Below are 12,885 nucleotides of genomic sequence, written 5' to 3' on the forward strand. Positions count from 1 at the left end.
CCTCAAGTAGTTTATCGCACAGTCTCTCCACCTATGCATTGTATAGGGAAAATTGCTTGTTTAGATGTTTTCTATCATCCCTTAAATTTTTGCCATCCAATGGAAGGGGAAATCCATGGGAACCAACTTGTCTGGAAGAAAAAGCATTGCTGACCACATCGAAATCATCATGGGATTGGATTGGTCTCGAAGCTCTTAAGCTGTCAATATCCCTCTTGGCCAACAACTGATGGCTGTACTGAGAATATATTTCGTTTTCTATTTTAAAAATGAAAACTGATCCTTATTTTTAAAACTCATTCAGCTTCGAGGAGGTCAGAACACCGAACGCACCATTTCGGTACTATGAAAACTACTTTTTTGAAGAAAAAAAAGTGGTAGTGCATTTCCTAGTCCTAGCAATCACTTAAGAGTTGGCTTCGGAATGCTTTCAGAGAAATAAAAAATTTATTTACTCATATAAAAGTAAAGTAGTAAAGCAGCTGTCTTATTCCAGCAAAATAATGGTAAGAATGATTTAATTGACCTGGATAATCATTCGTCAGATTTTAATTAAGTTTTTAGTCGTATGAAAGATAGCTCAAAATTTACGATCATAGCAGAGCTAAATAAATTTTCTGAAAAATACAGGTAGTTAAAAATTTCTAATAATTACATTTTATTGTTGATATAATAATTATTTGTGGTTTATGCTTTATTTTTTTCTCTAAATACTATGTAGGTTGAAAAATATGATTTAATATTGAAAAAATTGTTCTATTTTTAGGCCCAGAAAGCAAACGAGTAGAGAAAAAAGAAAATCAAAAGAAAGCTGCTCGTTATCTGTCAAGATTTTTTCGAAAACAAAGCTAACCTATCTTGTTGAAAAGTTGTACATTTATAAATAGAATAATTTATGACTCCTTGAGGATGCATGCAAATAAAAACTCGGGATTTATGAATTAGTTCATTTGTACATAAATTTCCTTTCAATGTATTTATTAATTTATTTTAATGTAATGCATAGCATATTTGAAAAACAATCTTTGCCGTTATTAATATAATCGCTTCCAAAAACGTACATTTGTATTTTTTAAAAATTATATTCGTAAGCACGATAAACACGCTCGAAGAAAATTTAAGAAGTGGTAGTCTGATATAAAATCGTAAGTGGCATTAGTAAAGAAAAAAGAAAATTTAATTTTCTAAAATTAGCTGTTTTTAGTATATAATATAGTAGATCTCCACCATTAACATTTCGAAATGGTAATCGAGAATGAAATAAAACTGAGCTAATTTTTTTAACATATGTTAATTTATAAGAAATAATTAATAAAAACAAAGTCATTCATGCGCAAAATCTTTAAGACAACAGTTGAAGGATTATTCAGTTTTATCTTTATTAAAACTTCAACAATTGGGTTGTTCATCTAAAGGCCTGGTTTCTTAGGACAGGACGCCGTCAGCTGGAAATCAGCGCTAACCTCTGATTGGTCCATTTGTGAGTTTGATAGCATACGTCATCGAACGCTCATCTTGAACTACAATTGGCGTCCAACTCAACTGCAGTTGGATTACAACGTGACGTTAACCACAGAAGCAATGGCGGACAACATCCAACAGCACACTGAAATCAGCCAAGATTTTTAGTTTGACATTAAACATAGCTTCTTCATTAAACATAGCACTCTTCATTTAGTTCAGCTATAATGTGTTTTTTCTTGGACAAAGTCATTATTTGTTCTCTAAAACACTGGTCGACAATAACAAAATCAATACAAATTCAAAATAAATATTTGTTTACGTTATTAACGCATGCGCAATGAGAGATAATGTCTGCGTTGGACCGACTGCTCACGCTGAGCTAACAAAAAAGTATTTTTTTTGGCGTCAGCTCTACGTCAACTTTCCGCTGACGCCCAGATAAGGCGCTAGTTCTAAGAAACCAGGCATTGAGCTAGCAAACCAGTATTTTGTTGGCGTCAGCGGGACGTTGACGTCCCGCTGACGCCCAGATAAGGCGCTTGTCCTAAGAAACCAGACCTTTTAAGAGAACAATAGTGGCGAATTCCCTCCATGATAAGCAGGCTCATTGAATGTCAAATCAAGTAAGAAATTTTATTAAAACATATTACTTCATTTTACATAACACATCAATGACAATAGACGTTTTGCTACGAAATTTTCCCATCGAAAATGATAATTCGAAAAGCATGTGGAATTAATAAAGTAACTTGCCTAACTTTTTGGAAAGAAGATAAGATTATCCTTTTGACGCAGATGAGACACTGGTGTCCTCCCTTATATATGTATGTATATTTATATATGTGTGTGTGCGTGTGTAAAATGATGCAGTCGGACCGAGCAGGAAAACAGACACAGGATTTTAATGAAAGCAAAATGGTTTACGAAATAGGTCGAGTGATTCTCACGAAAATGTCTTTATTTAATTAAATGTCTTTATTAGGGGAAAATGTCTTTATTTAAATTTATGCATACTTGGGACCAAAAATAGATTTAAGAAAAGGATGTGGCTTTCAAAAGTGTGAGAAAGCGTTTCGATTTGAATAATTGATTAGTAATAAATTAGGAGTTGTTTTATAGCGAAGAAACTAACAGAAAAAGATTAATAGAAGCTTTTTATGTTACACACACACCCATACATATATAGTTAGGTGGGCCAACGTTGCTCCCACAGTAAGGACACATAGTACAGAGAAGGAAAAGAACATTCATGCCTTGCCATTCGAACCAAGAACCTTTCTGATGCAAGGCAGTTCCAAGACCCCTATACAGGCCAGTCGACGTATGCGTATATATATATTATGTATAATGAAATAAAACTGAGAATGTATAGAATAGAAAAAAAACTTATTTCTATATATGTATTTCTGACTCTCTAGTTACACGCAAAAATGTGTATTGGTATTTTTTAATTATGAAAAACAATCTGACTGTTGCTAAAAAAAATTTTTAGATTAAAGGAATTATGTTTGTACTAAAATATAAAATCCAAATAAAGTAGTTTGAATATTCTTTCATTCATATTCACAGATTTATCCATAATTTTGATCCAAATAACTGCAAATTTGAAAAATTTTTGTTTAAAAGTGAACCGTGTTTGAAAGGTTTTACCTTGATCACAGAAAAAGACAACGATGTATCTAGCTGTATTTCATTACCATAAATTATTAAAATGCCAAATATAAAATATTTCCTTTTACTTATTTTGACCAAAATTAATACAAAATAATAAAAAAAAGTAAGAAAAATATAATTAATAAAAATCATGCGTCAAAGGGTTAGCAAAATGATTTAATGTGCATGAACTGTCTATTGCAACATCCCTAAGAAAAAAATTTTTTGCCCTTTTTTTTACCATATTAACACATTTTTTTTCATTCAGTCATTAAACTTTTTTGAGCTATTAAAACCAATATTTTTTTCAACTTAAATTGCAATTTAAAGATCCATAAGTCATTTTTCTTTGGTTATAATAGCACATATATTCAATATTTTTGATTTTGTTATCTTAAAGTTAAGCTGCACATTAAACGTAACAGTCATAGTTCCTAAGTTATAACTTGCAATTTCAAGAGTTAAGTCAAAGGCAGATCACGGATCCCTTTTGGTTTGCAATAGGTTACGCACCTGTTTCTCCAATTAGCATTGCAGAACAACATAACCCAAACCACAAATTTCAAATATTATATGCTAAAATATGGTTGCCAGAGTTACTTTTTATAAAACACATAGTTAATATAGCTACACTAATTAACTTTAAAAAGTTTTAATCTAAAAAATACTCACCATTTTAATATTCAAAAATCATCAAAAGTAATCAGTCTTTCATTTTAAAATTATTTCCTAAAACGTTTTCTTCTATATATTGAATTATGAAAACTACATTAAATAATAGTGGTATGATTCTCTAAGTAATTTTAAAAATAATTATCTTGGATAACATACCTGACAATAACAGATTGGACCTTCCCTTTAAAAACACAAAATAATTAATATTCGCAACAGGAAATTTAATATATATATGTGTGTATATATATATATATATATATATATATATATATATATATATATATATATATATATACAGTGTTTTCATCTCAGAAAAAAAATGGGTGAGAATTTCTCACCCTTTCTCAAAAACAGGGTGAGATTTCAAAAAGTTAAGTGAGACTTCAAAAATTAAAAAAAGAAAAAAAAAACACCAAGAGACTTGAAAAAAAAATCATTTCTTTAATCATAATGCATTTTTAATATCTTCTAATTTTTAAAGCATTGAATATTTTTGCATCATCATCAAATGGAAAATGTTCTACATCTACTTTTTCATCAGCTATTCTCATTAGGTTGCTCAAATGCGTATTTGTTTCGTTTTGATCGTTTCTACCCACATTTGTTTCATTTTCATTTGTCCGTTTCGGAGTAGAAGATATTGGCTTTACAAGGTATTTGTCCATCTTACATTAACGAGCAAAAAATTTGAACATCTTACATGAAGAAACGGTAAACACGTGGTTGCAGAGAAATGCGTTCTGAAAGAGGTTCCGTGGTTCGGAAGGATGGTGTTCTGTTGTTCTTAAAGGTTCTGAACAATACTGGTAAATAGGGAAGCTAGATAATGGGGTAGATTTTGAAAATAATAAAAGATCCAGGAAGAAAAGTGAAACGGATTTTATTCTAAATGGCGCAAATGAGAAATTTTTTTCAAAATGCGAGGAATTCGCGAATTTTGAAATAGGTTTATAGAATGCGCGAATTTCTCGCTGTTATCATTTTTTAATGCGAGAATATAAAAAAATATGCGAGATTCTCGCGTTCTCGCTCTGTAGTGAAAACACTGATATATACATATATAAAGATTTATAATAAAAATTAATGGACTTTTGTTTCCAAATAAATGGATGAAAAAGGAAGTTGAATTTTTTCTTGGACGCTTTTTTAACATTTCTTTTTGTTAAAATATATACAAAAAAGAGCATAAGTCAAATTTTTATAATATTATGCTTAATTCTTAACAGCATGTATTTGTAGAAAAAACAAAATTCTAAGCAAATGGGTTATTAAATTCCAAATTTGTCTTTTGACTTCAAAATTGAAATCCACCTCAGTTTTTTTTTAAGTAACTACTAACAATTATTAAAGAAACAAAATTAATTCGAATCTAATGATTAAAAAATAGCAAAAAATGCTCTAGAATGTATTAACAATAACTGTAATAAAAGTAACAAAAAACTAAGTTGATGCACTAAGAAATGTAAGACTTTATAAAATATCAATAACAAAAAAAAATTGATAGCCAGTTTTAGGAAACTGTTTCTTCCTTATACACGACACCATCTTTTAACGGTATAGAATTACTATATGGCTAATTGCAAAAGTGAATAGTAAGAAAACACAGAATAAGAATTATAAGAAACAACAACAAATTGATAACAGTACATTTATTAAACATGTCATGCGAATTCTCAAACATTAAAAAACATGTAATATCAGCATTCAGTATTACATAAAGCGAGATATTTATGTAAAATATGAAGAGGTAAATATTAATTGTTTAAAGAAATATTTTTCTCAATTACAATTCTTGATAATTTTATGTCAACTGATTATCGGAATTACAATTAGTACATTAAAAGTTTAATTAAGAAAATGATAAGTACTAATTTCGCTTAATTTAATAAAATGTGAGGTATAAGAATTTATTTTTAAAAAATCATTTCCACAATTAAGAAACTACATAATATTCAAGTCAGTCCAAATGTTTCATAAATAACTCAAATTAGTAACAGTAATTCTTTAATTGTGAAAATGATTCAGTTCCATTTATGATCTGGTGGTTTTCTATCCCAAGCCAGTTCCTTTCTAAATTAGTGGGAAAAACACTTTATGGCAAGGAAACTTTTTGTACAATTTTGCTCTTAATTCATGAACACTATTTAAAATAAATCAAATGAGATTTTTTTTAAAAAAATAATAATAATACTAAATGACAATGAGTTCTGGTAAAATAATGCACTAAGTTTACCTCTCATCAAATGAACAAAACACTATAAATCTAACAGATATTTACAATTAAATTTTAAGAAATGTTCAATTCCTTAATTTAACATATCATTTTTCATCTATGTTACAAAATGCAGAGTTTTAAACAGACGTATTTGTTCATTATACCTCTTTTCCTTAATCATTAAATACCAAATTTAGCAACACAAAATAAATAAATAAATAAATGTTTCGCACAAAATTTAACATGAATGAAATCAGAATAAAAAATATATTGATACATAGCAAAAATCTTTTGGAATGGTTATTTATCCTCAACTCAACAATACAGTATTTTCCTCCATTAAATAACAATTTATTATTTAAGACAAATATATATATCTGTTAACAACAATTTAACTTGAACATTATATGACAAATTTTAACAAATCATAAGTGAGTAATGTTTCTGTACTAAATTTTTCATTTATAAAATTAACAGGACAAAGTGTAACAAATATTCAAAGCAATTTTTTCTTTAAATGATAAATTACATGACTTTATCTTCTGTATGAACCTACATAACATCATGAACAGATATAATACATAGCTCATATATCATACATAGGTATCTATTTACAACATTAAATGACAGATTTCAGCAGAAGAAAATCATTATGTTTGGGTACTTTGATGAAATTAGTATAAAAACATTTATTATACCTCTTCTCCTTAATCATTAAATATCAAATGTAGCAACAACAAAAAAATAATAAATAAATGTTTCGCACAAAATTTAACATGAATGAAATCCAAATAAAAAATATATTGACACATAGCAAAAAGTTTTTCGATTGGTTGTTTATCCCCAACAATGGAGTATTTTCCTCCATTAAATAACAATTTATTATTTAAGACAGATATATCTATTAACAACAATTTGACTTGAACATTAAATAAGAAATTTTAACAAATCATTAAATGAATAATGTTTCGGTACAAAATTTTTCATTGGAGAAATTAATAGGACAAAGTGTAACAAATATTCAAAGCGATTTTTTCTCTAAATGATAAACTACATGGCGTTATCTTCTGTATGAACTTACGTGATACATGAACAGATATCATACATGGAACATATATCATGCATAGAACATATATCATACATAGATCATATGTCATACATGGATATCAATTTATAACATTAAATGACAGATTTCAGCAGAATAAAATCTACATGTTTTGGTACATTAATGAAACTAAGAGAACCAAAAATTTTATGGATATCTACAATAAAATCTTTTTAATTATAAATTGCATAATACTGTCTCTTCCTGTTATCGGTGATACATGAATAGATATCATAGATAGAACATAGATCATACATAGATCATAAATCATACATAGATCATAAATCATGCATAGATCATATATCATACATAGACCATACATCATACACAGATCATATATCATACTAGATCATATATCATACATAGATATCAATTTACAACATTAAATGACAGATTTCCGCAGAATAAAATCGACATGTTGTGGAACATTAATGAAATTAAGAGAACCAAAAATGTTATGGATATCTACAATAAAATCTTTTGAATTAAAAATTGCATAATACTGTCTCTTCCTGTTCAAACAGATAAATCAGTTTACAATATGTCTGCTTCAGCACATCTCGATTTTCTGCAACACACAAATACCAATGAAAAACAACATTCTGAAACAGTTCATTACCTCAGTAACAAAATAGGTTTTCAGAACACAGCAATGTTGAAATACTGCTCTAGCACCACACGATCTTATATCACTGAACTAGAGTCTATATAAAACTATAATTCTGTAAAACCAGTGTTCTCCCTAAGCGTTTTAGAAGAACGACTCACCCTGCATGTCCTTTGATCCCTATAAATGCGCCCTCCTTACCTTTTCTGTAAAAATTAAGCCATCATATCTTATTAACACTGAATTTGTATCTTTTTTTTTTTTCAGAAAAAGTTTTTTTTTTTTTTTTAACCACCAGTTTTAATGAAAAGTTCACTGCCGATTAACTTAATTATTGATAATTTAAATTTTTATTTAACTTTAATTTTAGTAAGATTTTTTTTATACTGTTCAGTTACATAGATAAAATTCCCATGATAAAAAAAAAGGTCTACATTATTTGGCAACTTTTCGTTTGCAATCGTATAACCAAAAAATACTATTTTACTATCTCTAATCTTTATCTATATCGTACTAATATTTAGCATCGTAGAAAAATATTAGAAATTCATTCTCATTACCTTTTAAATCGAACCTTAATAATCTCTGTACAGAGTACAGCAATGTTAACCCTCGAAACGTTTTTTTTTTTTTTTTTTTTGCAGTCAGGAATGTATTTAAAAATGGTTCTGTCTGCCTGAGTTAGATACATATATAATATTAATCACACACATACAGATAATATCTATGTGAAAACAGTTTTAACACAAGAGATCAATTCAAGTATAGTGATTGGAGTTACTAAAAAATATTTATAATACGAGACATGGTTTCACACCCAGTAACAAATATTTATTTTTAATTACTTCTTTTATCAGAGATTTAAAATGCAAAACTTATGAAATCACATACTTCTAGGATGATCAATCACATTTTTTAAGTAATATAAGCTCAAACATAATTTTAAAATACAATAGGATAACTTTGCATATAACAATCGCCCAATTCCACAAATTTTTGATTATTTAATTCATAGAGTATATTTAAATTGAAAAGAAAAAATAGATTCTGTTGAAAAAAGCTGTGAAAATTGATTTACATTACTATATGTAAAAAATAATAAACATGTGCAATAAGATTATTCCAAGGAAACTAAATATTTTATAACTCTTTTCAGAAAGATGTTAACACAATAAATAAGTGAGTACTAATCAGGATTAGTTTAATAGCATATGAAACATAAAAATTTTAATAAAGAAAATTATATATACAATTAAAAGAGCCATAGTATTCAGTTTACGAATATCTAATGAATAATTTTCAGTTTACGAATATCTAATGAAATGTCATGGAAAGAGAAATATTCAAGCACTGTATAGGAGAAAGTACTTTTTTTTTCCCTTCCAGGAAAAAAATTTTTTCGGAATTCTGCCATTCTAAGAAGTAGGCAGCAATTTTTAAGTGATTATTTTCCTTTTTTTAAGTGACATAAAAAATTATAATATAAATACGCCACACAATGAGGGATTAAAATACACATGTAAACAACGATACAGAAATTTTTGAGAACTGCCAAAGTTTATTTCATTAATATTTATAGTCAAATCCATGATGTACAAAAAAAAAAAAAAACTTGTTTAACATTTGATGACAATTTTAAAAAGATACTTACACTCATTCACAACAATTACAACATTTAATGTCATATTCAAGATCATTTATAAGCAAACTTCACTATATAAGTAGTGGAGAAATCAAAAATATTACTTTTATAATGAAAATTTGCAAGAACTTTCTTACATATGATTTGGAATTTCCATGTTACAAAAGCCTCCACTAGGCCCTGGCTTTGTAAAATTAGCAAAGCCAAAAATTTGACTCATGACACATAAGTAGTGGACTTATATTGATCGCCCATAGAGATTAATAATGTTGTAACTTATTTAGGACATTTGATGACAATTTAAAAAAGATACTTACACTCATTCACAACAATTGCAGCATTTAATGTCAAATTCAAGAACATTTATAAGCAAACTTCAATATATATAAGTAGTGGAGAAATCAAGAACATTATTTTTAAAACGAAAATTTGCAAGAACTTTTTAACAGATGATTTGATATATCCATGTTAAAAAAGCTTCCATTAGGTCCGGGGTTTGTTATATTAGCAAAGACAAAAATTTGACTTGTGACACTTAAGTAGTGGACTTATATTGATTGACCACACAGATTAATAAAGTTGTAACATCACTAATTTATTAAATTTCAGTATTTCTTAATTTTAAGATAATATACTTTGATAAATTAATTTAATTGCATTGTTGTAGCATTATGATTAGAGATCACTGATAAATTATTTATTTTTTTAAATTCTTACACATTTAATGTAATAATATGTAATGAAGCAAATTCATAATTGGTAGACAACAATTTATTTATTGTTGCATGCCTGTATACTTCAAAATGCATAAAATATCAATAATTTTGTCTAAGAATTATGACGATTAACTATAGAGTCCCCGGGTTATTTCTGTATCGTAATCTGGTGTGCCAAGTACAATTGTCGAGGCACCAAATGGATTTTAAACTTGCAAATTTTTCAAAAATTAAAATAAAGGTTTGTCCAGGAGTGGTTATGAATTATACCTTTTAAGTTGATCTCCTTCTGTGTTTTATTTAATTTTTTTTTAGCCGCTGCCCAGAAGTTGCCGAGACTTGGTGATCATTCTGCTGTAGATCACAATAAGAAAATCTTCCACTTAAATATTGTAGTCCCAATATTAAATAAGAATTTTGATTTGTTATATGATATGTTCAATTTTCCTTACATAAAACTATCATGAAATTATAAAAAAAAAACGTGGATCAGTTAAAATCAAAATTTATCACAATCAATAACAAACACTAATAATATCAAGAAATTTAACACTTTTCACTAAAAGCTTCATAAATATTTGCTGCGAAATTGTTCAATTTTTCATTTTGCACTAGAGCATGAGCAAGACCCGCCTCGCCAGAAGGATCATGTTGGCTGTGCAAATTATGAACAGTGGGAATAAGTTTCGCCAAATGTGTAGTATATTCATTCAAATTCACAAAATCTTCCGTAGTACTGCTCAAAAAAGCATAACACTCAGACATTTGATCCATTATAAATGTAATTCCACAAGTGACACAAGCATCCAACACATCTTTAAAATCATCACATTCAAGCACATCTTTAGTTTCTGCCTTAATTTCATCCAAAAACTTATCATCCGAGGGTTTACGAGAACTTTCTGACGAGTACAACAGCAAATCCGAAATGTCAGGAAGAACTTTAGAATCGCTTATGTTAATATCAGCTTGTATATCAATAATAATGTCCTCGATATCTTGAAGTCGCATTGGTTGATCAAGAGCATAGTTCTTAAGATTACGTGCACAAGCACATCTGACTTGTACCAATAATTTCCTTAATCCGTTCAACATAAAGACTTCGATATGTGACATGTACTTCTGTTGTTGCTCAGTGGAATTTGCATTTGTACTACGAGTGGCAAAAAAATAACCACTCAATATGCACATTTGAACCCTTAATAAAATACATAAAAGACACTGTGCATACATTTCTCCAATAACTTGAGTGAAAACTAATATTTTCAGTTGCTCCCATAAATGAAGTTTATTGGTAGGTTGCTGTTTCAAATCATGAACCACGTCATCTACTTCGACGTCTCGAACAACAATGTCGCGAATCTTACGAGTAAAGGTTGCAAATGTTGAATCACAAGTCATCATGGTGCTTTCAAAGTGGTTTGATTTCTTAATTTGGTCACACACATCAGTAGCTCGCTGCTTTTCCCATTCAATGAACTTTCTTTTCAAATAAGAATTGAAAAACGCAACACCTCCAACTACACCGCCTAAAAAGAGTAACTTTTTCTTGTGACGGCGTAAACATGAAGGCAAGAAGTCAAACATAGTGAAATGAAGATGGCTGAAGTGTATTTAAAAGAAGTGATTAGTGAGAAAAATATCAGCAAATGAGAATGATGCTATATAGGGTACAAAGTTATAATTGAATGGCACAAATACTGATAAATTTTCAATAAATCTATTGATCTGTAAGAAATTTTTATTTTTTCCAAAACAACAAACAGAAACCTGTCTGTGAAAAAGAAGATAGGATGAGCTTTTCGCTTTTGAGAGAGAGAATATTTTGCACTCGGTTATAGATATAAAGGTAAAATTTTACTAAAACACTGTATTCTTATTGTAGCCAATGAGAATAAGGATCATTTACCCCTTCACCAATCAGGTTTTCATTCTCCCTCAAAGGTGATCGGAAAAGGTCTTTTTCGGACTGTTCTCACTGGGATAATATACTAATGCAGTTCACTCATGTGCAAATATTCTAAACACTCTCGCACGAAGACCGGTTCCTTATCTTGACCCTCCCCCTTCTTTCTCCTCATCTCAAATTTCCACAACGCTTTCTTTTATAGCTATGTTCAATATAGTCTTCTTTTCCATGTAGTTTCCTAACTAAAAAAAGTTTTTAATCTATTTAAAAATCAAGACGGAAACTAAGGTACTTCCTTCTCCTATAAATCTCCACACGCTATTGGTAAAAGTGTGATAAAACAACTACTCAAGGGCGGAGGCAGGGAGGTGCAAGGGGGTGCAATTGCACCGCCTGGCTTTTTTTTTATTTAAGCAATTAAAGAGATACGGTTGTTGTTGTTGTTAATTTACGTCGCACTAGAGTTGCACAATGGGCTATTGGCGACGGTCTGGGAAACATCCCGGAGGATGATCCGAAGACACGCCGTCACAATTTTGATCCTCTGCGGAGGGGATGGCACCCCCGCTTCGGTAGCCCAACGACATGCACGCGAATAAAGAGATACGGAAAAGCAATTTCATTATGAAATTTTTTTTTTATTAATAATATTTTTATTCAAAAACAAATAATTAAGTAATTATATTAAGTATATTAGTACATAGCAATTAAAAAATTGTTTAATCAAACAAGAATTGTAATCGTCTTGTTTGCTGTCCAAATCTGTTTATAACTTTTTCAATGAATTCTGAGTCATCTTTGATTCTTTTCTTATGCACACTGAGCACGCACAAACTACTTAATCCCTCGTGAGACGTTGTAGACCGATTCCATGTTTTGATGCGTCGCATTGTACTAAA

At 29.2% G+C, this 12,885-nt stretch overlaps 1 protein-coding gene across 1 annotated transcript; it reads right to left on the reverse strand.

The window, feature by feature from the left end:
* Nucleotides 1-5,426: 5,426 nt before the first annotated feature.
* On the reverse strand, nucleotides 5,427-12,197 carry Pex3 (peroxisomal biogenesis factor 3). Its single transcript, XM_016067514.4, has one exon. The coding sequence runs from the start codon at nucleotides 11,662-11,664 to the stop codon at nucleotides 10,624-10,626; it is 1,041 nt and encodes a 346-aa protein (XP_015923000.1). The 5' UTR covers nucleotides 11,665-12,197; the 3' UTR covers nucleotides 5,427-10,623.
* Between the last annotated feature and the right edge of the window lie 688 nt (nucleotides 12,198-12,885).

Source organism: Parasteatoda tepidariorum, chromosome 10 (genome assembly GCF_982258835.1).
Source record: "Parasteatoda tepidariorum strain Cologne lab strain chromosome 10, Ptep-v5.0, whole genome shotgun sequence".
NCBI lineage: Eukaryota > Metazoa > Arthropoda > Arachnida > Araneae > Theridiidae > Parasteatoda > Parasteatoda tepidariorum.

What these genes read in the sequence shown, in the direction of transcription:
- Pex3 (XM_016067514.4), bottom strand. Translation starts at nt 11,664, where the DNA reads ATGTTTGACTTCTTGCCTTCATGTTTACGCCGTCACAAGAAAAAGTTA.